The sequence below is a fragment of the Sphaeramia orbicularis genome, chromosome 8, assembly GCF_902148855.1.
Source record: "Sphaeramia orbicularis chromosome 8, fSphaOr1.1, whole genome shotgun sequence".
NCBI classification, from domain to species: domain Eukaryota; kingdom Metazoa; phylum Chordata; class Actinopteri; order Kurtiformes; family Apogonidae; genus Sphaeramia; species Sphaeramia orbicularis.
The window spans coordinates 4,315,163-4,341,788 of NC_043964.1; the positions used below are offsets into that span (position 1 = coordinate 4,315,163).

General features: G+C 36.4%; 1 protein-coding gene across 1 annotated transcript in view; it reads right to left on the reverse strand.

Moving 5' to 3' along the window:
• Nucleotides 1-19,736, reverse strand: part of map3k3 (mitogen-activated protein kinase kinase kinase 3) — a 47,779-nt gene extending 28,043 nt beyond the window's left edge. Inside the window, exons 1-2 of the mRNA XM_030141893.1 lie at nucleotides 18,528-19,736; nucleotides 2,044-2,120 (exon numbers count right to left, since the gene is read on the reverse strand). Coding sequence (XP_029997753.1) covers nucleotides 2,044-2,047 — 4 coding nt within the window. The 5' untranslated portion in view covers nucleotides 2,048-2,120; nucleotides 18,528-19,736. The remainder of the gene's footprint in view (nucleotides 1-2,043; nucleotides 2,121-18,527) is intronic.
• Nucleotides 19,737-26,626: the final 6,890 nt, after the last annotated feature.

Sequence of the window (26,626 nt, forward strand, 5' to 3'; positions counted from 1 at the left end):
TAAAAAAACATAAAATTATAAAAATATTTACATGTACAAATTATCCAAACAAAAATGATTGGTGACCTTGACTTTGACCCTTCAAGGTCACTGAAGGTCATCAACCCAAATGAAAGTTCACGTACGACTTCCTATCAGTGCTCAATAGTAACTATATTGATATCTCTAATCATTTACGTGTCATAAACCATCAAAATATGGACCATTATAAGTAAAGGCAAATTTGTAATAGTTAAACAATTTGCCAAAAACTCAAAAATCTAAATTTCTCAAAAGTGTGAACAAGCTTTGTAGACATTGTCCCAAGGAAGATACTTCTAAAATTTGAAATGAATCCGACCAGTAGTTTATGAGAAGAAGATTATTGAAATTTAGACATTGGTGACCTTGCGTTTGACCCTTCAAGGTCACCAAAGGTCAAAGGTCATGTTACCAAATGAAAGTCCATATATGACTTCCTATCAGTGATCAATACTAACTATACTGATGTCTGTAACTATTTACATGTTATAAACCATTAAAATATGGACCATTAGAAGGAAAGGCACATTTTCAAAAATTTGCCAAAAATTTAAAAATTTAAATCTCTCAAAACTGTGGACAAACTTTGTAGGCATTTGTCCCAAAGGAAGATAATATAAAATTTTGACAGTAGTTTAATTGGGGGAGATGTTTGAAGAAATTACTAATGAAGACGACAAAAAAGCATTTGAGTTGAAAAAAAGGAAAAATCGGACCAATGGCCCCATAGCTTACCGGCCAAATGAAAAGCTTTGGGAAATGTATCCAGATGCCATTTATTATCACCCAGTTCTGTGTATTTATTCTATTACAGAAATAGCCCATGTTTTGGTCATATTCCAATCAGATCTGTAAAAAATTCAAATTCCAACTTGATATCATTGATACTGATTTATTGGATCAATCCACTTCCTATCTCTTATAATGGGAAAATTTTTCAAAGTCGCACCAAATCCAGAATCAGATCCAGATTGAAATAATTTCACTAACTTTTGTTGTAATCATCATAAAGAAGCTGTATACCAAGTTTGAAGTCAGTCAAAGACGGAGAATGTGAGAGCAAATGAATAATGGATCAATAATGTAAAGCACTTTGGCTGTATAGAAAAAGCGTTATATAAAATCCAATCCATTATTATTATTATTATTATTATTATTATTATTATTATTATTATTATTATTACCTCCGCCAAGGAGGTTATGTTTTTGCCAGGGTTTGTTTGTTTGTTTGTCTGTTTGTTTGTTTGTCTGTCCGTTAGTGTGCAGCATAACTCAAAAAGTTATGGACAGATTTGGATGAAATTTTCAGGGTTTGTTGGAAATGGGATAAGGAAGAAATGATTAAATTTTGGTGGTGATCGGGGGTGGGGGGGCCCACGGGGGGGGCCACTGATCAGCCTTGGAGGAGGTCTACACTCTCCAAGTGCTTCTAGTTATTATTATTATTAATAATAATAATAATAATTGTAGTTTTGGAGAAGAAGACAATTGAAAGTTTTGTAACGGACGACAGACGACGACAGACACTGCATGACGCCTGTAAAAAGTGATAAAAATCTGACATTTGTAATAATTCCCTGCAGCTGTTTTTGTGCTGATGAATGGAAACCATTATCCAACATGATCACGGCCAGTTGAAATAATTGGGCCGAGGTGATTATAATTAGAATAGTGACAGGTCTGGTTAACCTGCAGTAAAAGGTGAGTGGGTTCTGTGCCGGTGCTGGAGGACGGCTCTGTTTTCGATAGGCCTGTTCCCATGTTTGATGTGAGGGTAAAGCTCTGCCTGGGCTGGACCAGCTCACACAGGGTAAATACTGTCCATGTGTAGTTTGGACTGACTTCATACAGACCGGACAGAACCAGAGCCCAGGTCCACAGAACCGACAGAAAGCCCACCCTTCAGACGGCGCTCGGCGTCTGCAGAAGTGTGTGTGTGTGTGTGTGTGTGTGTGTTTTTATCTCCTCTGTGAGGAAAACATGCTTTAACGTCTGTCTAACATCAGAACGTGGAGGACTCACTCATTGCGCTGGTGTTTGTGTGGTCGACCAACAGATTGTCCACAAACGTGTCTGTTCAGAGCCAACACGCCAAACGCCTGTAAAGAAACACACACACCATTAACCCTTTAGACGACACGCACAGAAATACTACCCAAGTGTGTTATTGGAGGACAGAACAAGACTTCATTATTTACTCTTTCTGAAACGTATCAAAATTTGGTTCCATGCTCATAAGTGGCAAAAAAAATCTATATCTATATCCAAGAAGTATATACAAAAAAAATACAAGAAAAAACACATGTAAGGTGAAAGGAACATGTATATAAGAACATTAGAACAACATTTTTAGAACATTATCAAAAATAGGCTTAATGATCAAAGATGGGTTTTTTTTTTTTTTATTTCTCTTTATTTCAAAAAGCAATGAAAATGAAACCTCAGAATTACTCATATGCATAGATAGCGTTCCGTTAGACACTGTGTCAGAACACACATTTTTAGGTATAATTATTGACAATAAATTAAGCTGGAAATCACACATCAGATTCATCCAAACAAAAGTATCCAAAAGCATTTCCATCATTAACAAAGCTAAACACGTCCTGGATTATAAGGCACTCTATATATTGCATTGTTGTCTGGTCCTGCCATACCAAACCTACTGCACAGAATTATGGGGCAATAACTATAAAACTACTCTACACCCTCTCTTCATATTACAAAAACGTGCAGTCAGAGTCTTACATAAAGTCAGCTATTTGGATCATACTCATTTATTATTCTTGCAGTCAAAACTGTTAAAACTCAGTGATTTGGTAAATTTCTACACAGCTCAACTTCTATATAAAGCCAATAAAAATCAACTACCTGCCAACATACAAAGACTATTAGCCCATAGAGAGGGGGGCTATAACCTGAGGGGATGTGGGAATTTCACAGTCCCAGCAGTCAGGACATCCAGGAAAAGTTTGTGTGTATCAGTGTGTGGGGTCAGGCTTTGGAATGGGTTGGGGATAGACCTCAAGCAGTGTCCAAATATTCAAAATTCAAGAAAATGTACAAAGAAATGTTATTTTCACAATATCTGGCTCAAGGAAGCGTATGATCATTATTTGGATTGTCAGGTTGTTCTATTGTATGGTGTGTGTGTGTGTATATAAACATGGGGGTGCAGACGTGTGTGTGCAGCGTTAGACAAACTGGTGTGTATGTACAGGGTGGGGAAGCAAAATTTACAATGAACATTTAGTTGTTTTTTCTCAGCAGGCACTACGTCAGTTGTTTTGAAACCAAACATATATTGATGTCATAATCATACCTAACACTATTATCCATACCTTTTCAGAAACTTTTGCCCATATGAGTAATCAGGAAAGCAAACGTCAAAGAGTGTGTGATTTGCTGAATGCACTTGTCACACCAAAGGAGATTTCAAAAATAGTTGGAGTGTCCATAAAGACTGTTTATAATGGAAAGAAGAGAATGACTATGAGCAAAACTATTACCAGAAAGTCTGGAAGATACTATTAAAGAAGAATGGGAGAAGTTGTCACCTGAATATTTGAGGAACACTTGCACAAGTTTCAGGAAGCGTGTGAAGGCAGTTATTGAAAAAGAAGGAGGACACATAGAATAAAAACATTTTCTATTATGGACATTTTCTTGTGGCAAATAAATTCTCATGACTTTCAATAAACTAATTGGTCATACACTGTCTTTCAATCCCTGCCTCAAAATATTGTACATTTTGCTTCCCCACCCTGTATATGTGTATGTGACTGTATGAGTGTATGTGGACGTGTATGTAGATAATCATAATCTTATGTTGTATATCAAGTGATTCAGCACCAACAGTCTGAGGACTGGAATTAGGGGTAGGACTGGATAAGCAGTGGCTTCTTCCTACTCCCTTTCAGGCACAACAGTTGTTCTTTGTTTTTCTTTTTTATTTGATTTTTTGTGTATTGTTTATCATTATTATTATTATTTTTCTATTGTTTGATTTTTTTGTTTATGTATTGTTTATTATTATTATTATTATTATTATTATTATTATTATTATTATTATTTTGTTTCATATGTTTTGTATTATGTCTGTGTCTAAAATAAACTACCTAACCTAACCTAACCTAAAATACACTTGCATCAGTTTCTGCAAAAGCAAGATACTTTTCCAGTGTTTGTTTTTATTGATTTATTTCAAATATGGAAATTATCCAAGCTTCCTGATTGCTACTAATTGACTTCTTTGCGCTACATAATATAGAAATGAAAATTAAAGGAAGCATAAAATAATGATACATACAAAAAGAAAAAGAAAAGGTTTTTACGTATTAAAGTCATGTAACTCAACTCCCCCTCATCTGTCAGTGACAGCCTTGGACTTTAAATACAGATTTTACTGCTCAACATATTATATCAGCTGTTCTATCAGTGTAACAGGACACATTATGGTAATTAAACCTCTTCAGTCGTATATTATTCCATTCTCATTTACTGTCTAATAAGTGAAGCGGCAGCTGAACAGTTCAATCAGTCCAAGTGAGTGATTCATTGCAGATGGATGTGTGTGGATAAGTTAACATCATCAGTGTCTGTTTATTGGTGTAAATTGTCCTAATGTGTAAATGTGGACTGTTAAAGCTGCGGCACCTCAGGCAGTCAATTACTGAACAGAATGTAGAGCAGTTCATGGTTTTATGGAAGTTTCCAGGACCGCCTTCACTTTAAATCATTATTGCTGCTATGATTATTTATAATTTTATGTATGTATTCACAAATATCATGTATATTGCATTATCGATGTGGAGAGAGCCACAGTAAACCCCATTTTATTGCCTTTTTTTTTTTTTGCATGTGCACTTTCCATACATATGACAAATAAACGTGGACTTGATCTACAATGTTTCACTTTCCTTTTTTGTAATTTCATTTATTTGTTTTGAGCATAACAAAAAAATGTAACATTTTTTGTGTACAAGGAACTAATATCTGAGCAAATACAATAATAAATAAAGATGTTCAAGACAAAATAGCAATTGCCATGTACACCAGTAATAACAAAATAATTCAATATCCATAACATTATCATTAACACCTAATTATACCTAATGAGTTTTTGTTTTTTTCCTCCTTTCTTTCTTTCTTTCTTTCTTTCTTTTTCAATGTTGTTTTCTTTTCATTTCTGATTGTGTGTTTGTTATGTTGATATCAAAAATGAAGCATAATGTACTAATCAGGGGATCTCAAGTCTGTACTGCAATAAGGCTTCGCAATAAAAAATATCTGAAACACCTAATTATTCCTAATTAGTCCACATTTAAATTTCTTTCTCAGCTAATCAGATCTCATTACAAACAGAAGCTGTGATGTCCACAATGTAAGACTTTGATTGACAGGTCTGTATCGCAGCTTGTCAGACATTCAGAGTTTCAGTTTATTTAATAAAACACATTATTCTCTGTAGTTGTAGTTAAAAGGTTCCTCTATCAAGACTGTAAAATGACTGTTATATTGAAACTGTAGCTAGCGCTGTAGTACCACTGGTGGCCACTAGATGCTGCTCCAGAAATTCAGGATTTATTACGGACCATCATGGACCCCCACTGGTCCCTGGACCCCACTTTGAGAACCACTGCTTTAGACAACAACGGGGCAAGGACCTCAGCTCTAAAATGAAGCCAATGCAGAAGTATGTTAAAGTTGTAATACCACTGGTGGCCACTAGAGGCTGCTCCAAAAACCAATGGCTCTATAGACTTACAGTGGACTCTATCTAAAAAATAAATAAATAAGTAATTTTTTTCTAGGACTCATTCAGATCTTTCCCCGTTTTATTTGGAACCTCTAGAACTGATCTGGAGGTCCACCTTTAATTTTCTTCTCAGCTAATCAGGTCTCATGACAAGTAGATGTAGTAAATTAAGATTTTGATTGACAGGTCTGTGTATGGTAGCTTCTCGGACTTTCAGAGCATGTTTATTTAATAAAACACATTATTCTCTGTAGCTGTAGTTTACAGGTTTTGTTATCAAGACTGTAAAATGACTTTTTTATTGAATCAGTAATCTAGCATTGTAGTACCACTGGTGGCCACTAGAGGCTGCACCACAAAAACAATGAATCCATTTGATTGACAGGTCTGTATGGCAGCTTATCGAACTTTTAGAGTCTAAGTTTATTTAATAAAACACATTATTCTCTGTAGTTGTAGTTAACAGGTTTCACTATCAAGACTGTAAAATGACTTTTATTGAATCTGTAAGCTAGCGTTGTAGTACCACTGATGGCCACTAGATGCTGCTCCAAAAATCCATGACTTCTTACAGATTATCATAGACCCCCACTGGTCCCTGGACCCCATTTTGAGAACCACTGCTTTAAACAACAACAGGGACAAGGACCTCAGCTCCAAAATGACGCCAATGCAGAAGTATCTTAAGGCTGTAATACCACTGGTGGCCACTAGAGGCTGCTCCACAAAAACAATGAATCCATTTGATTGACAGGTCTTTATTACACCTTGTCTGACCTTTAGAGTTTCAGTTTATTTAATACAATCCACAAATCCGTGACTTCTAACAGACCGTCGTGGACCCCCAGTGGTCCCTGAACCATACGTTGAGAACCACCACTGCTTTAACACATCAACTGTATTAACAAATACGACAGAGATGAAAAAAAAGATGAAACCAGAGGGCTGACACGACCAAACGGCCTGTTTTTATGGTGTGTCTGTAATTAACTTACACAACAGGATGATTTAATGTGACACAAAGCAGAGAAGCTCGTTTTCATTAACAGGAAAACCCCTCTTTTCTTTTTATGCTCTGTTCCTTGCAGGAATGTAAAAAAAAAAAAAAAAAAACCTCCTTCAGACTTCCCTCTGATGGTCGCTGTATCCCAGAGTTCAGTGCATGTGAGGATCTGTGTTTCTGCCCATGAGAAAGAACGACAATTGGAAACGGCTGAAGCTGAAATTAAAGCTGAACTGGCACAGATCAGTTTGGCACACTTCATACGGGAAGAATGTTTTTTACAAGGAGTTTTCTGCCATTTTAAATATCTACCAGCTTTGGTCTGCTCTGGCTCCACAAGCTGCAAGAACTGCAAAAACCCTCTGGTATAAAAGTCTATTGTGCGTGTTAACGGGCCAATATTATCGCCGCTGTTCAAGGCGTCAACAGCATTATAAACTGAGGCATTTCCTTCAATGGAGAAGGTTTCCCCAAATTTGCACCAATAAACCGAGGAATTCAAAGTTATTCAACAAAGAACAACGCACAGACTCTAAGGTTATTGTGACTCAGAGGGTTTTAACCCTTTAACCCCTGACGTGTCTGTGGTGAGCGTTCTGAATGTATGATTTATTTGAAATATTCAGAAAAATTCAACTGTTTGCTCAATAGAAAAAAAAATTCAATTGTGCTGATAGAATAGACCTGGTTCTTTCCATAGACATCTGAGCATGCTCAGTTCACCCCCTGCCACCTGTGGAATGATGGATAAAACACAGAGCAGTGAGTGAGACGGTTTGGGCTTTTTTTTTTTTTTTTTTTTCCATTGTTTTCCTTGTTTTTGTTTTTTCTGTTGTTTCCAGTGTTGTGGTGATTTCCTTTATTTTTTACTGTTTGTACCGAGTTTTGACCGTGTAACAGCTTTTTGGAGTTCAACCAGGTGTTTAAAAGCAGCTGGACTGATTTAGAAAAAAAAGAGACCAAAACTCAAACTACTGGGACCAAAGTCAAATACTTGTTGAATATTTTATTCTTTTTTTTAAACTTCATTTTAGTCAATTTTTTTGCATGTTTTTTCATGTTATTTATTATTTTGTAAATGTTTTATTCATTTTTATTGATTTAGGTGCTTTTTTTTCTACATTTTGTTTTTTATTTTATTATTTTTCTTCAATTTTGTTCAGTTTGTGGCTTATTTTGTTCATGTTACTTATTATTTTTGCTGGTTTATTAATTTTTGTTCATTTCATTGATCACTTTGGTTGTTTTTGTTCATTTTGTAGTTGCTTTTTGGAGTTCAACCAGGTGTTAAAAAGCAGTTGGACTCATTTAGAAAAAACGAGGCTAAAACTACTGGGCCTAAATCCAAATCCTTGTTGTTGTTCAGTGTGTTGCAGTTCACAGTTGATGTTCAGCATCCTAAATCTCTTATTGATGTACATTCTAATGCCTTATTTAGTAAAAACCTGTCAAACTTCAGTTCCTCTCTTTGTCTTTTTCTGTTCTTCCACCTGTTTTGACCCTAAAACACACAGTAAAACAAAACCACTGAAGTAAAGGAACACAAACACAAACTCAGAGCAGCTTTAATGAACCTGAAACAGTTGCCGTTTACCTGGAATAATGTCTCAGGGTTTAAAGGGTTAAACATGAGTAAAACCCTTAAAATCTGCTTTGAGTAAAGAATAAAGGCTGGTAGAATAAAAGAACGAATAGTGACTCAACATATTTTGGTGTTTTTGAGGGTTTGTTTGATGCACAGGACAGTAGAAAGAGGACATGAAACTGGGGCAGAGATTAAAATCGAAAAGCAACGCAGGTCTAGAAACAGAGGCTTTCAACAATATTACCCACTGTGTTCAGCCCCGGGTTTTTAGGCAATTTTCATCAACTATTAATGTACGGATTATTTTCTCCAAACTGGCCACATGGTGTAGAACTATGAAAAGTGGAGCAGATGATGTTCCTGAACCCCTTCACTAAATACTACCTCACCTCTGCTGTTAAGAAAAAAAAAGATGAAAACAGTGATTACACTACGTTACAAACATGTCACTTTTGTCTGGATAACAGAAGAAAGTCCAAATGTAAGAAGTTTGACTAAGAAAGAAAGAAAGAAAGAAAGACAGAAAGAAACACAAAGGCAGAAAAATTAAGACAAAAAAGACTGAAAGACAGAAAGAAAGACAAAGAAAGAAAGAAAGACAAAGAAAGGCAGTAAAAAGACAGAAAGAAAGAGAAAGGCAAAAAAATTAAGAGACTGAAAGACAGAAAGAAAGAAAGACAAAGAAAGGCAGAAAGAAAAAAGAAAGAAAGAAACACAAAGGCAGAAAAATTAAGACAAAGAAAGAAAGACAAAGAAAGAAAGAAAGAAGTTTAAGTCCAGTGTTGTTTTTCAGTTCTAAAATGACTCCAGTGCTTCAGTAACTACAGGCTGTAATTCCACTGATGACCACTAGATGCTGCTCCATAGAACCATGGCTCCCACAGACTTATGCTGTGTTTCCGTTACATGGTACTGACTCGACTCCACTCGGGTACCAGGTACTATTCCTGGAGGCCGTTTCCATTACGACTCGTGACAACTGACCAGTCAGTGGTCTGCAGGGTTCACACGTCACAGTTTAGTATCTCTTCACCCGATTTGGAACCTCAGCCGAGCAAGTACGAAAAAAAATTGACAGATTGCAGGTACTTTTACATAATGGAAACGGAAAAAGGCCGAGTCGAGTCGGTACCACATAGAGGAAACACAGTCTTACGGTAGAAAGGGAAAGTAAATGTAAAGATTCATAAAGTGGGCACTACATTAAAAAGTTTCTGTCTGACCATCTGTGGAGTAAAACTGTGGAACAAACTGTGTGGAGATAAAACAAATATCAAACATAATACAGTTTAAAAAAAGATATAAAGAATATTATGCCTCAACTTACCATTTATACATGTGCATTACTGATCAGATCTACAAAGGCACAAAACATTCAGTTAAAGGCAGAATATTGTTAAAATTGCACTGAATTTTCTTTAGACATTTCAGGTTGTTCATATTTGTTCAGGTTATTCACATTTTATTGTTAAAAGATAGTTTGTAAATGTAAACATTTTCATAATTTAATGTTTTTTTTGCACTAAATCAAAGAGAAAACATCAGTGTTGTCATTATTTATAGGTTATTATGATATTGTTTTTGAGTTTGACGCCCTAACTTGCACTTTGCAAATTCATCCTGAGGGCCAGATTGGAACCTTTTGGCGGGCCGGTTTGGGCCCCCGGGCCACATGTTTGACACCTGTGTCATAGATACTGATGTAAGAACTGAAGCGATTTTAGTTATTATCAAGAAAACATGTTAAATGGATAAATATCAGCTCTGAAATTAAACTACTATGAGCTATTTTTGTTGTTATCATTATATTTGTCCAAACAAATGGACCTTTAGGCATTGAAATGAATAAGAAACTGAAGAAAACAAGGGGTGGTCCAATAACTTTTTCTGCGACTGTATTTTTCTAACTTAAAGAGCAGAACAAAGGAATTGTTCAACCAAAAACACTTTCCATATGGGTCATTTTAACTGATGATTGCACTGGGTTACAAAAAAAATGTTTTTTGCAAGTTGTCTAGGTTTTTTCAACTGCATTAGGACCATTTTGCAGCGCTAAATCCAAAAATGACATCTGTTTTTCTCAATCAGGTCAGGTTTTTTTGCTAATTTGATTTGGAAAAATTTGATCTTCTCACAAAATATAATAATTAATACCAAAATAAGATTGGTAAGCACACTTTAAGAAACTTGTGACTTGATTCCTGTTAGGTACAATGGTGTATTCACCGCAGATGTAGCAGAATACGTCAGGCTTATTTTTGCAAGATCTTCTAGTCGAAGTCATTTCATTCACCTGTAATATTAAAAAAACCATTAATCATAAATTGGCAAAAGTAAAATCTTCAGAAATCATTTATTGCAAGAAATATGAAAGAATTTTGTATCATATGATGTGAAAATGCCCATAAATGTAAGCAAAAATGTTAAAAAGCCAATATGTAGCATAGTTCAGAAAGTTGACCTGATTGAGCAAAATTAATGTGATTTTTGGATTCAGCACCAAAATGATCCTAAATCAGCTCAAAAAACTTAAACAATAAATTTGTTGTTGACCAGTGTTGTTTAAGCGCATACATTTACTGGACAGTGAACGCCTCATCCAGCTGAATCCCTACTGAGGACATCTGTTGGTTTATAGTAAACGTCGCAGAAGTCAGTCTGAGGGCAAACGCACATGACAAACCACTCCTGTACGTGAAACAAAGCCCATCAGCACCTGAGGCGGCCCGTGGACTCTTTTTATTTCTGGGTAATAATCACCCACAGGAATGCCGGGCATGTCCGTCTGTGCTCGGCCGAGCGTTGCCACATTGCTTTCAAGCCTCCGCTCTCATGTTGCAGCGCCGACACAGTCCTCCAACCCTCCAAACTTTAAGCTCCAGTCATTTTATCTGGTCGTAAATGATGTGGTGTTTATGAGGTGTGGAGTTCTGAGTGTTGCCACTGTACAAGGACAAGTCAACTTCAAGGGGGGGGGGGGGGGGGGGGGGTCTTTGTACTTAAAGTGAACCTGTACCAGTCATGCCTTCAACATCAAATATGTTTTGTGTATTGGTTATAAGTAACAGAGGCACAAATTCACTAAACCAATCACTAGCAATGAAACAAGACATGATTCCACAGGTCATTTCAGTTCCCATTAACCCCCCCTTCACACCATGTGCATATGCAAATACAGTGTAAATATGTAAATAATATCTCATTTTAAATCTATATAACTATTTATATAAATACCAGATTTAGTTTTTTCTCTTCATATTTCACTCTGTTGTTTTTTCTACCTGTCGTTTCTCTTGCTTGTTCGTTTGTTGTTGCTGTTAACGGTGAAATTTCCCACAATGAGATAAAGTCTTATCTTTAATTTAGCTTATCTTCAGTTTATCCTATCTTATCTTATCTTATTTTGATCTTATCTTTAACTTATATTTATTTGATCTATTTTATTCTATCTTGTTTTTATTGTATCTTTATCTGATCTTAATTTTATCTTTATCTTATGTATATCATCTTTATTAGATCTTTTCTTTATTTTTTCTATCTTATTTTATCTAATCTTATCTTTAACTTATCTTTATTTGATCTTTATTTTATTTTATCTTACTTTTATTTTAATTTTATTGTCTATTTTATTTTTATTTGATTTTTTCTGGTCTTATCTTTATTTTATCTTGTCTTATTTTAATCTTTATCTTTGTTTTATCGTATCTTACCTTATCTTTACCTTATCTCATCTTTATTTTATCTTAGGTTTATTTTATCTTAACTTTATTGCGCCTTTATTTTATCTTTATTTTAGGTTATCTTATGTTTATGTTTATGCATTTGGCAGACGCTTTTTTCCAAAGCAACTTACAGGGGAAAACCAATCAATCAAATTTTATTTATATAGCACCAGATCACAACAAAAAAGTTATCTCATGACACTTTATATATAGAGTTGGTCAAAACCAGACTCTAAGCCAATTTACAGAAACCCAACAGAATCCTCCAGGAACAAACCCTTGTGACTGGTGACAGTGGAAGGAAAAACTTCCCTTTAACAGCAGAAACCTGGAGCAGACCCAGACTCCTGGAGGATGGCCGTCTGACAGGACCAGTTGGGGTTAAAGAGAGAGAGTAAAGAAAGAGAGAAAGAGAGAGCGATAGAGACAGAGACTGGGAGAGAGGGGGAGAAGGGGGGAAGGGGGAAGTTGGGGGAGACACATGAAGGCAGTTGAGGATAGGTGAGTGATGATGATGAAGGCAGGAGAGAGGCAGGACCACCGCAGCAGGTCCAGAGATAATCCTGGGAAAATCTGTGATAAGCCTGGCAAGAACTTCATTAAAATATTTAAAATGGGACGTCTGCCAGTGCTAGGACAGGAGGTGCTCTCGGAAGAGCTGGGTCTTCAGGAGCTTCTTGAAGATAGGCAGGGATGCCTCTGTTCTCATAGTACTTGGTAGAGCGTTCCACCAACGTGGAACGACCCATGAAAAGAGCCTGGATTGTCTTGTACAAGGTCTGGGGGACCATTTGTTCTTATTTTTTATCTTTATCTTTATCATATCTCATGTTTATTTTTTTTTTTTATCTTATCTTTATTTTAAAACATCCCCAATGACACTGGTGTTTGCAGGCATGGGGATTCAGGTTATCTTATCTTTACTTGATCATATCTTATCTTCATTTCATCGTACCTTCATTTTATATTATCTTTATCTTATCGTATCTTTATTTGATCTTCTATCATCTTTATCTTATCTTTGCTTGATCTTATATTATCTTTATCTCATCTTTATTTGATCTTTTATATCTTTATTTCATCTTACCTTTATTTCATCTTACCTTTATTATATCTTATATTATCTTTAGCTTATCTTTATTTGATCTTTTATCATATCTTTATTTTATCTTATCTTTATTTGATCTTATATTTCTTTTTTCATTCATTTCTTCTTGTTTTTTTCCACCTGTCATCTCTCTTCACTTTGTCATATGTTACTGCTTTTAACTGTGTAATTTCCCTACGATGGGATCAATAAAGTCAGATCTTATCTTATCTACAGGTGCCCTTTAATAACACATCTAACCTCCTACCCCCCCCCCCCCCCCCCCCCCCCCCCCCCCCCCCCAACCTCTCCTGACTTTCCTTCCATCCCGGCGGTATGTTGGGAATCTAACTCAGACCGAGGCTGTTCTGCACCGGCCTCGTCCACTCAGCTGTGCCCGCTTTATTTTCCTTGTATCACATTTCCAGGACTAGCAGGATTTACATGGATTTTCCTCCCCCCCCCCTCTGCTCTGTCTGCTTTCAGAGGTGTTTAGTCTGAGGCTGTTTTTCCCAGCCACAGTCCTCGCTCTGTCTCCGTCCACTGATGCATCTGGACTTGGACGCCGTGTTTCGCAGTAAAATCCCCCGGTCTGACGTCTCTCTTGTTTCAGGTGCACATGTGCTTTCGGGTGCAGAACAGCCCGCTGCAAACTCAACACAAGACCCTAGACTCTGTACGAGCCCCCGAACCACACGCACAAGACAAAAGAACACAATATTTATGAACCACACGCACAAGACAAAAGAACACAACGTTTACAACTGAGTTCAGAAGACGCGTCTGATACTGCACATTCAGATGATTAAAGGAAGATGGAAATGTACAGAAAGTCCACATGATCTGATAATGGTTTGGATTCAGATAAGATAAGATAAGATAAAATAAGATAAGATAAAGATAAGATAAAAAATAAGGATAAGATAAGGATAAAATAAAGATAGATAAGACAAAATAAAAGTTAAAATAAGATAAGATCAAGATAAGATTAAAATAAAATAAGAATAAGATAAAATAAAGATAGATAAGATGAAATAAAAGATAAAATAAAAATAAAGTTAAGATAAAATAAGATAAAAATAAATAAGGATAAGATAAGGATAAAATAAAGATAGATAAGGTCAAATAAAAGTAAAATAAAATAAAATATAAAGTTTAGGTAAGATAAGATAAAGATAAGAATACAATAAAAGTAAGATAAAATAAAGACAAGAATAAAATAAGGATAAGATATGATAAGACTTATTTATCCCACTTGGGAAATTTCACAGTTAACAGCTACAACAACAAGCAAGTGCAGATAAAAAGACAGAAAAACTAATTTAGAATGAAATATTATTGACATATTCTACTCTGTGGTTGCACATGCACATGGTGCGAAGGGGGCGGGGTCTGGTTTCATCATGTTACTGTCTGTTACTATTGTTACCACACATACATCATGTCTAGAGCTTGGATAAGTTCTGACATGGGGGACCTTGACCCATTTATGACCTACTTTTCCAAGGTCAAATGTCTGAAAACTCCATAACTCCTGTTCCGCCCCCTCCTGTACTGTCAGTAAGCGGGTTTGGGACCCTGAGCCATCTAGACCGGTCACCTGAAAGCACCTGGAAAAGCCCAGGAGGAGGAGAAGGAGGAGGAGAAGAAGGAGGAAGAGGAGGATGTATTATAGTGAAGGGTCATCGTGAACAATCCGGCTCCTAGAACCGCCTCTTTGACATGAACGACAGGAGCTGTGATTGGTCCAGAGGTGTGGAGACGTTTGTGTGTCCGAGCCAGAAGAACCGACTCTCCAGAAGAACTGGAGTTCCCATCACTAATGCTCTCATTTCAACATAAGGGTGTATTCAGACCTACTTTGTTTCTTCCTTTTAAAACAGACCAGAGTTCGTTTCCCTGGAAAGTCCAGACTTTTCTTTCGGTGCAAACTCTGGTTCAAACCAAACAAGCGGTCCATTTCCAAACGGACTCTGGGCCGGTTCACCTCTGGTCTGAATATAACCGGCCTCGAGCCGAAACAAACCAAGGAACCATGCACTTTTTTGTGCTTGACGAGCCACCATAGCCACATGGCATTATGGGTAATCAACAAAACTGGAAGTAGCTGAGCCTCATGGATAGTCAGAGCTAAGAGCAGCAGCCATGAGCTATGGACCGATGAGGACCAATGAGAAGACTGAATGTCTCACTGACATTTGGTCCTACTGTACATATAGGACCTCCATGTTTGTTTTCATCAACACCTGCCGTCTCTGATTCGTCCCGCCCCCAACTTTTCTGTCCAATGCCAGCACAGTTCGTCACATGTGTGCTTCTGTTTACAAATTTTGGTCCACTAGCAAAAAGTGCAATGAGAATGCAATGCGACATAAATGAGCGCAGACCTCCACCAAGGCAGATCTGACACCCCCCCCCCCCCCAAATCACCACCAAAATGTAATCCTTTGTTCCTTTTGCCACTATCAACATTTCCTAAAAATTTCATGAAAATCCGTCCATAACTTTTTGAGTTATGTTGCCAACTAACCAACAAACAAACAAACAAACAAACAAACAAACACTGGCAAAAACATAACCTCCTTGGCAGAGGTAAAAATAAAGTCTGCATTCAATTTGAACCAAATAATCGGAGCAAAGGACTGTCCAGGTGTGAGTACAGCCTAAGGTTCTGTAAAACTGTGACATCAGACACAGAACCTGTACTGCAATTTCTACATTTTTCAGTCTGAGGGGGTCTTACTGCGCTCTGGTTCAGAAAAAAGTCCAGTCCCTCTGATCCATTTTCTTAAACATGAATATCTTCTGGTTTCTTTCCTAAACTGAATATCTTTGAAGGCATCATCTTAAGGCCTGTTTGTGTAAGTCTAGTATTTCCTGTGAACCTCAGGTCCTTTTTAATAACGGAGGTCGTCTGAGATCTTAATCCCATGTGAACTGACATCGATGGAATCTGATGGAATTTGCAGCATCTTTTTGTTTCCTCTGCACATTTATTCAATCTATCCGAGGGTCGAGGATGACAGAGGCTGAACTGGTGATGATAAATCTGGAGTTTTAAAAGTGTTTTAGGTGGAAATCCAGGAGGCTCATATCTCATCTCTTATGAAACAAATGTTCACTGCAAGAGTGAACTTACATCTGTCAGAAAAGCAGCGTCTGAAACAATGAGACTGAGGACGCGTTGGCAGATACAGACAGGACATTTGTTCTGTATTTCAACAGTTTGGTGTGAGTGTTGAACATGGTCTGGACATCAGAACCAGGAATAATATCAAAAAAAAAAAAGAAAAGAGGGTAAACAAAACAAATCCTGTGCAAATGCAATGAATGAAACACAGATATGAGAGTTAATTCTGAAATCAAAGATTCTTGAGAATAATCACAGTACAGGTGTGACGGGTCTGGATCCACATGAAGGGAGTTTACTGAAGATAAGAAGTCAAGTTCAGTAAAGAACAGTCAAGTCAAGTGTAGTAAAGTAAAATAAAGTACAGTAAAGTACTCGTCATTTACTCTTCATCACTGAGCAGACTGAGGTCCTTAGAGAAGCTGTGTCACATGAGAGTGATATTGTAAAACTAGTATTCTTAACTCTTATATTGTGTTTGTGTCCAATTTGACCTGTTTTCAACTTTAGGTATGTAAAAAATACCATTTGTTCTTTTTTTTCCATGATATCCTCAGAAATAGCTATTTTAACACAACATTTATTTATTTATTTATTTAACCATGTAAGTAAATTCGAAACGTTTTTAAAAATAAAAGTGACACCACAAATGTCACTATAAGAAATAATGTTAAGTTAAAAATAGAGAATATATATCATACATATTGATAGGTGTCATCTAATATTAGTCTATTAGACTCTAATATAATATATTTACCCATTGTGTTCAATATAGGAAATATAATTAGTGCATTTAAACAGTTTTTTAAAAATTGAAAACAAATATTATCACAAAAATAAACAAATATTGTTAGATGAAAGGTCTATAAGGCCAGAAAAATATATTTAAAACAGGGTTTACGTGAATATGAACGCACACTGATTAAACTATGAGGTGAAAAACAATATTGGATAATAACTATTGTTTTTTTTTTTTTTTTTTAATTAGTATTCTTGTCAGCATTAATTCATGGGTCAAAATTGACCTGTTAACACTAAAGTGGGCAGATTTCTAACACGATACAACGGTTAAGAGAGAAGTTTTAAGTACAGACTCACATCCAGTTTCCCACAATCCACTGGTAAAGAGCTTCAGACTGGACTAAACTGGATAAATACTGGAAACGTGCTGTAATTCATTTAATCTGACTGTAAACATGAGCTGTTCAGCTCCTTGTACGACTTCATGTGTCACATTTGAGTTTATACAGTGAATTAAAGGTTCTGTTTAGCATTAGCATTAGCATCTATTAGGGATCGACGATTGGTTAATTGCATCAGATTATTTATGGACCTGTCTTCACTATTATCACTATCAGTACTGGAATGTGCAGTACTTTTAATGCCACTGTGTACTTCTACTCTACTACATCTCAGATGCAAATATTGAACTTTTTATTTAGTTGGGTTTTTTTGACCAAATTTCAATTCTCATCTCTTTCCTATCCAGTGAAAACCACATTTCTTCGGGTTTGTGAAAAACTGAAGGATGAAGTGTTTCTGAGGTTGTGTTTATGAGCTGAGCTTACAATTCTCCTTCTACTTATGATAAATAAACTCTCTTGGATTCACTGGAAAATGCAGAGTATGACCTCAGCCTTGTATAACAGCATTAAAACACAAAACACACATTACCGCAGCAGAAATATGAATCCAAAAACAACAAATATAACAGTAAACACTGACAGGGACCATTTCATTTTTACTTTTCATACTTAAGGTATATATTTTTACACAGGAGTCCAGATTTGATCTACAGTTGTAAGACTGAGGCACAGAACTAAAGCCAAAGAAACAGAAAAACAGATTTTTCTGCCCATTTGGAGAGAAAAACTACTATATTTTCCCTAATTCAGGGATTTTTCTGCAAAAATAACTTGTTAAAATGTGATCCTACATTATTCATTAAATTGGAGTTAAAGCCATTTTCTCAACATCATTATAACAATAAAGTATGGGAAATCATCTTCCAGAAGCCTTTGGAATTCCTGAATGTGAGGTTTTCAGTGCAGAACTTTTACACTGTAGTAGTACTTTTACTCAAGTAAATAGAATTAGTAGTTACAGTTAGAATTTCCTATTTATTCAGATACTTGTACTTCACCGCATCGCACATTTGTGTCCTTGAATGCACCACAGCCCCCTCACCATATACCTGTCAACACAGTCACGTGACCCTCACCTGTCGCCTTGACGACCACGGTCACCGCAGCTTCTGGGCACAGATGAGGCCGTGGGTCTCGTGGGAGTCGTTCACGTCCATCGGTGCTCAGTGACGCGGACGCACCGGGCTGTGCGGGCGCGTGCGTCCGTGCGCCATGGTCGGGGCTGACCCCCACCCCCCCACCACACCAGGTAACGGCTCCGGTCTTCAGCAGGAAAGTCAGAGGACACTCATACACCCACGGACACGCGCAGGACACCAGGCTGCAGAAGCAAACGCCGTCACATCGGACAGTTGTGGATTTGACGCAGGGAATGCTGGGATGGAAAAGCCCGCAGATGGAGTCCAGAGCCCGGAAGGAGCCCCGCAACTTTCCAAAACATATTCAGGACACAAAAGTACGCGTTCACGCTCCGGGACAGACCCACGAAAAAGTCTCAAACCAGGTGTAAGAGTAACCGTGTGGCCTGGATGAAATCCATCTGTGCGTCACCGCTCCACGGAGGAACACACCGGACGATTTCCGTGATTTTGACGCGTCTCTTCCTGCTAAGTTTGCAGATTTTCCTTGCGGGTTGCCAGGTTTGACTCCAAAATACCCCTAACCCTTAAAATAGCCTCAGTTTCAGATCACGGCTCGTAGAAAAAAAATCGTGGGTCTGCAGATGGAGACCCTTAGAGGCCTGACTGTGGCCTGGGACTAAAGTCCACACGAGTGGGACTGAATGCGCGTCATGATGAGTCCAAAACTGGCACGAGACGTGATGAACTGACAACGGCCGCTCATCTGTGCGTCTGTGCAGAGGCTTTCATGTGCGGCTGAGTCTGAGGAACTTCTGCGGAATGTTTAAGACGCTGCGTAAAAGTGGAAGTCCAAGTGTTTAAAGGCCAATAATCCGTGGAATTAACCGCGTCCGGATCCAACAGTCCACGAGCTCCAACCAAAACAAAGCAAAAACTAATCTTCACTCGAAAACGTCAAACTTCCTGACAGAAAAAGACCGTGGCCCGGAACCCGCTTTAAGCTCCAAACAGGGGGTGAAAGTCCGCTCCGGGTCCGGGTCCGTGGGTCGTGGACGCGTCCCGCTCCGTGCGTCGTGCGTTTGTCATAAAGTGGGTTTTATTCCCACGGGATTTCACATTTACTAAACTATCCAAATTAGCGCCGTGCAGCTACGGGAGCGCGCTGTTGTTACTCGGTCGAAGTCTGTCCACGGGAGCGCGCACCGTACTATTAGTGGGACGAGCCCGCGGTGACGCGAGAGGCGTTCATGGTCTGAACCGCCGTCGTAAAAAAAAAAAAAAAAGGAGAATTCTCCCACATTTAACCTCCTCAGACCCAGCTGTCGGTTTTCTGTCCACGTTTGTGGACAAGAGCTTCACAACTTTATACAAAAAAAGAAAAGAAAACTGTCCACCACAAAGGACATTCCATAAAAATTTAAAAACTGCATCTGAAAAAACTGGTGCATCATGTTTCCTATACAGGCACTTATTTAATAATAAAACAAAAAAAGCTGGTACTTTGCTGACATTTCCTGGGTCTTAGGAGGTTAAGACAGTTTACTTTGAAAAAACAAACATATTAACTTAAATCAATAATAGAAAATAACAAAGGCGGAATATATGTAATTAATAGTCTTTTTTTTTAATTGTTGTTTTTGAGATGCATTTATGATTACTGTCTGTCTTGTTTTTTTTTTTTTTTTTTTTTTTTTTTTTAAATCTGTCTCCTGCCCAGGAACTACAGATGTACATCAGCTTGTAGCTAATACTCTGGTACAGCTAAAAACAAACAAACAAACACTTTACTTGAGTGTTCATTTTAAGGTTCTTATACTTTATTTTTATTTTCTTGTACTCCTCTTCCACTGTAAATACCAAATATTGTACTTCTTCCTCTACTGTATTAGACTCAATAGTGCATTTAACATATGATAAAACATATGCTTGTATAATATGATACTTATGTAGAAAGTATGTAAAACAGTTTTACATGAACAAACAATAGCATTAAGTGCTCTTACATGTGTGAACTAATGATAAAATAACTCTTGTAACACTTTAAAGGAGTCCATACTTGTATGTTTCAAATACATTTTGCAGTTGATATTTCTGTGCTTTTACTTCCATAAGGTCTGGGATGCAGGGTTTCTACCTCCAGTGCAGTATTTTCAGTGTACTAGTTCTACTTTTACTTAATCTGAAAATCTCTTTCACCACCAGGAAAAATTTTAAGTGCATAATCTTATACTATGAGGGAAAAACTGTTCATGTTTTTCACATAAATATTTAGTTTCACATAATTTTGGATCTACATTTTTAATGTCGTATCTGAATCCCAAATATTTGGAAATTCCAACCATCTTTAACAGCTGTTAAAATATAATGTTCAAATATCAACACATTATTGTGTTGATAGTACACTGTGAGTACTTCTTCCTCAAAACTGGAAAATATATCATTTAGGCACATTTAAGTATTTGTACTTCAGCATTTCCATTCAGCACTGCTTTTACTTCACTCAATTTATTTTATTTTTGCACATTTATCCAATTCATACATTCATCTTTATTATTATAACTGTATGAACTACTTGAACCTATTTGTTTAGCTATAAAATGTACATAAAAATGAAACGTTTGCCTGAATTCATTAGATATAATTGATGTGATCACTCTGAATTATACTTGTATATTCCTATTTTAATTTTACTTTTTTATATTTTTATACTTTGTCTATTTTGTTTGTATTTATTCTTTTATCTGCCATGACAGGGATTGCTGTTAAAATTTTATTGTATAATCATGTGCAATGACAATTTTCTATCTATCTATCTATCTATCTATCTATCTATCTATCTATCTATCTATCTATCTATCTATCTATCTATCTATCTATCTATCTATCTATCTATCTATCTATCTATCTATCTATCCATCCATCCATCCATCCATCCATCCATCCATCCATCCATCCATCCATCCAAATATAGTACTTACATCTATTGCATATTACTATTCAATTATCTCTTCTCTTCTTTAAAATATAAGGTTAAAAGTCAAACCCACATTGTTTTTTGGAAAATATTCCCACTTCATAAAGAAATTTAGCCAAACAAGACTTACAAAAAACATTTAAAATTAAATCAACACCAGCATTTTATTTATTTCTTTTTTCAAAAGCATGTAAAAAACAAAAAATAAAATAAGAAAAAGTAATGAAAATGCACAAAATGATTGTGTATATTGGCGTAGAAAGGGGGCGCTGTTTTTTTTTTTTAACATTTTAAAATCTTATACTTTCATACCACGACTATAAGCAACAAACAGAGAAAAAAAGGGAGAAAAGAGGAGAAAGACTGTAAACACAGTCCCAGCGTCCTTTAGCTGTAAGGCCACCTCAATCCACAGGTCAAGTCTGGAATAGAAAATACATTTTCAAAGATGCAAACACTTAAAATGCCTCATGATGACAACATCAGTGAAAAGTAAGTCCACGTCAAGTTCAGCACAAAAAATGAAATGACTCACAGGTTGAACATTAAAACGTTACACTGCAATCATTCACCTGAGCCTCTGGGCACCAGTGTAAAGTGTACCTGTTCTGTTCTGTTACACTTAAAGACGCTCAAATTCACAGATTCTGCAGTTGAACCTTGGCGAACTGCAAGTGGAGGATGACGAAGACAGCATTTCTAAATACAATACTCTTGGTTTTAAAGCATTCTTAGGATCCAGAGGACCGTAAAAGGACATAAAATAAAATAAAAAACAAACAAAACACTGTAACACACAGTAAATCCAAATGACTGTACATTAGATGTGGATTAAAGTGGTTAGTTTGGAAACAGTGGGTGCTGCTGGTTGAGTTAAGTCATGTTGTGTTACATAGAGGGACTTTGAGTAGATGTGTTTGTGGAAAAGGCAGAATTAGGAGTTTTCTTTGTGAAGACCTCAGTGCACAAAGGTCAAGTTTGAAATAAGAAATAAGGTCAGCTATTTATTTCTAAGGCTTCTCTCGCAATAAAGTGGCACATATCCATCTTTAAGGTTAACCCTTTAACCCCTGACATATCACCAGTGAGCATTTTGAATGTAGGATTTATTTGAAATATTCATAAAAATTCAACCTTAATAAGAAAAATTTTAAACCGTGCTGACAGAATAGACCTGGCTGTTTCCATAGACATCTGAGCGTGCTCAGTGCATCCCCCACCGCCTGTGGAATAGGGGGCAAAACTCAGAGCAGTGAGCGAGACCGACCCACAATAAAAATAGACGGTTTGGACATTTTTTTATTTATTTTTTTTACAGTTTTCCTTGTGGTTTTTTTGTTTCCACTGTTGCAGTGCTGGGGTGATTTTACTGACTTTTCACTGCTTTTTGGGGATCAACCAGGTGCCAAAAAACAAAATAAACAAAATAATCCTACTTAAGTGCCTAAAAATAGAACCGATTTAAAGAAAACATAAAAACCAAGTTCATGGTTTACTCACAGATATGAATTTTTTTCCTACTCAAACATAAAAACTTAAAACTACCATAAAATATCTGTTAAAAACAGTTTGTTTCATCATTGTTAATCCAAATTATCACCTTTCAATAAAGATTGTTAATTTTTTTTTTATTATGGGATTAGATCAGGGGTGTCAAACTCATTTTACTTTAGAGGCCTCAATTTTTCCCTTTTTTCTGGTGCAAAAAAAATCTAATTAAATCTTTATTTTTATTTTTTACTGAGTTTTGACTGTGCAACTGCTTTTTAGAGTCCTGCCAGGTGTTAAAAAGCAGCTGGACTGATTTATAAAAAAAGAACAAAAAAACTAAAACTACTGGAACCAAATTCAAATCCTTGTTGTTGTTCAGTGTGTTGCAGTTCACAGTTGATGTTCAACATCCTAAGTCTCTTATTGATGTACATTCTAGTGCCTTATTTAGTCCAAACCTGTCAAACTTCAATTCCTCTGTTTTTTTTTCTGTTATTCCACCTGTTTTGACCCTAAAACACACAGTAAAACAAAACCACTGAAGTAAAGGAACACAAGCACATACTCACAGCAGCTTTTATGACATTTCTACAGCTCGATTCACTGAAATATCTCTCAGGGGTTAAAAGGGTTAACTTTCTATTTTGCACAGCATGCTCAAATTCACAGTAAACCTTCAGTCATAAAATTGTCATTCAAGTGTCTGTCAAGTCTCAGTGGTTTTCAGACATTTTCTAAAGTGAGATATTTGAATGGCTTTAGACTCATTCGTTGTATCGAATGAATATAAACATGGAAATATTCTCTAAGTGGATTATTTTAGCAGTTAAATAAGATCAACAAGTCAAAAAAGTGGCTGCAATGCAGACTTAGGCAACTTATTCAAAAACTTTGAATGAGGCTGTGATGAGAAAGTCGTCTTTCCTCAAACACTAGTCGTTAATGTCACACTTTGCCCAGCAGGTGGCGCCCCGCTTAAAGTTTTGGAAGCAAAGTGATGGGAAACCCGCCTTCGGGAAATTCACTATTAAGAAATAGGTCCAGGTGCTCAGATGCATTTAGCAAATAAGACAGAAAATGAGAAGCAGAAGGCATTGAGAAGGTGTCAAACATAAGGCCCGTCGGCCAGAACCGGGCCGCCAAAGGGTCCAATCTGGCCCCTGGGATGAATGTTAGGAATGCAAAAATTACACTGAAGATATGAACAATATAAAGGGGGGGGGGGGTGTCAAATCATTTTAGTTCATGCTTCACATACACACCAGTATGATCTAAAGATGATCTGATCAGTAAAATAATAACTTAATAACCTATAAATAATGACTGTTTAAGTGTAAAAAGTAAAATTCCATAAAAATGATTACATTTATACAAACTATACTTTAAAAAAATGTGAGTAACACGACTAATTAAAATTTCTTACGAAAAATAAGTGTAATTTTAACAATATTCTGCCTCAGTTATTATTTATACATGTTCATTACAACTCGCAGCTGACAGTGGATCTACAAATACATTTAGTAACAGGCAGAATATTGATCCAATGTTCAGTGTATTTGTAGATTCACTGTGATCTGTAAGTTGTAATGTACACGTGAAAATAATAAACTGAGGCAGAATATTGTTAAAATCGCACTTGTTTTCCTTAAGAAATTTCAGGCTCTTCACGTTATTCACATTTTTAAGGAAACTCTGTAAATGTAAACACTTTCATCATGTAATTTTACTTTTTCCACTGTTATTATTTTACTTCAGATTATATTGAGCTGAATGTGGAACCTGAACTAAAGTGAGTTTGACCCCCCCCGGTCTAGATGGTACGAGGGCAAACAAATGATGATGTTCAAGTTAGACGTGTCCAGTTCAATGAACACACTCAAATACAGCAGAAGGAAAAGTCACCACCAGATGCCGATGATTGACAGGTGTGAAACGACAAAGGGAAAATGATGGGTTTCCTGTGAGGCTTAAACTCCGCCCTCATTTGTAACACATGTAGTTCAAAGAGACGTCGTGTTTGATCTAACCGGATATTTGCTGCTCCTCCTAAATGTTTCATATCATTCTCACAGCATAATTACGTAACTCATAACCAAATGAACAAAATATGTAGACATGTTGACTTCAGGTGTTTCTTTTCTAACAGGGGTCTGGGATACAAAACAATAATGACTAATGTCAGAATACAGTTTTATATTATGGGATAAATATCATTACATTGGTTGGTTTGGTTTCAGTTGTTATCTTTGCTTCTAAAATGCTTCAGAGATGGTTTCTACTTAATTTCTCTCAACATTATTATTTTTTTTTTTTATCCATGACTGATTTTCAATGTTCTACCTCTAAATTTGTAAAATATTTTTCATCCTCTGACTGTAAATAATAATTTTGTACCACAACTAACCATCTACTTTCTTTGTGTGTATTTTGCTCATTATGATGCTCTTTCCTTCATTTTTGATGCTTATTTTGTTGCTTTTTATGCCTGTATTGTTCATTTTTATTCATTTAGTTGTTTCTTGTTCATCTTACAGATTTTTTTTTAACCATCTACTTTCATCGTATCTCACTGAAGAAGAAAAATCTCCCATTAAACTTTAAGGAAATACTGATGTTTATACACTATATGGACATAAATATTGGGACACATCATGTCTACAGCTGTAAGATGTCCTGTTCATGATGACTGGACATATAAACATCAATATTAATAATAAATATGATATTTATCCCAATATAAAACTATATTCTGACATTAGTCATTGTTGTTTTGTATCCCAGACCCCTGTTAGAAAAGAAACACCTGAATTCAATGTGTCCACATACTTTTGTCCATATATTGGATGACTTCGGTGATTATGCTGTGAGGATAGCGATATGAGAGAGTGAAGGCCTCGGTTTTTCCCAGTGACTACCAACATCTTTTGTGGTGATTATGTGCGGTCACATACACAGAATAGTGGGGAATGTTCACTAGTCACAAACTACATCTACTGTATCTACAGACAGATACAAAACAATCAGAGAATTCAACAGTAAAAGCTCAGAGAGGATCAACTCATGCCGTGACATCGATCAAACCCAAACCCGAGTGCTTCTAAAACACTGAAAAAGTCATAATCAGCATAAATGATACAAACCCATTCACAACGTTAAAGATCGATCGATACAGTCATAAAGATAAGGCGGTTAAGACCCAGTCGAACCAAGAATAAGACACAAACGTATTAAAGTCATTAAAAAGAACTGAGGATCGATGTGAACACTAATAAAACTAAACAGAGGTGCGCTGTTGCTGATGTGCATGTTATTTTACAGTACTCTGTACCCTGTTCGTTCCTCAGATACATGAAACCTGACAGATACAGTCACAATACTGAGGACTGGGTTGGATTTGTGTGGAATATCGTTAAAATTCTTAGGTGACGATGAAAGTGAAGACCCTCTGTAAATTGACCTGAGTGTATGCTCTCCTGCAAATCATGTCATTTGTCTGATATGTTTGCCTGAGCATACAGTTTACTTACTGAAAAGAAAAAAAAAGAAAAACTCAGGGTGCAAATCATTGAAAAAAATAAAGTAAAATTAAATTTAAAAAAAGCATTTTTTATGTCACTCCCCATACCAG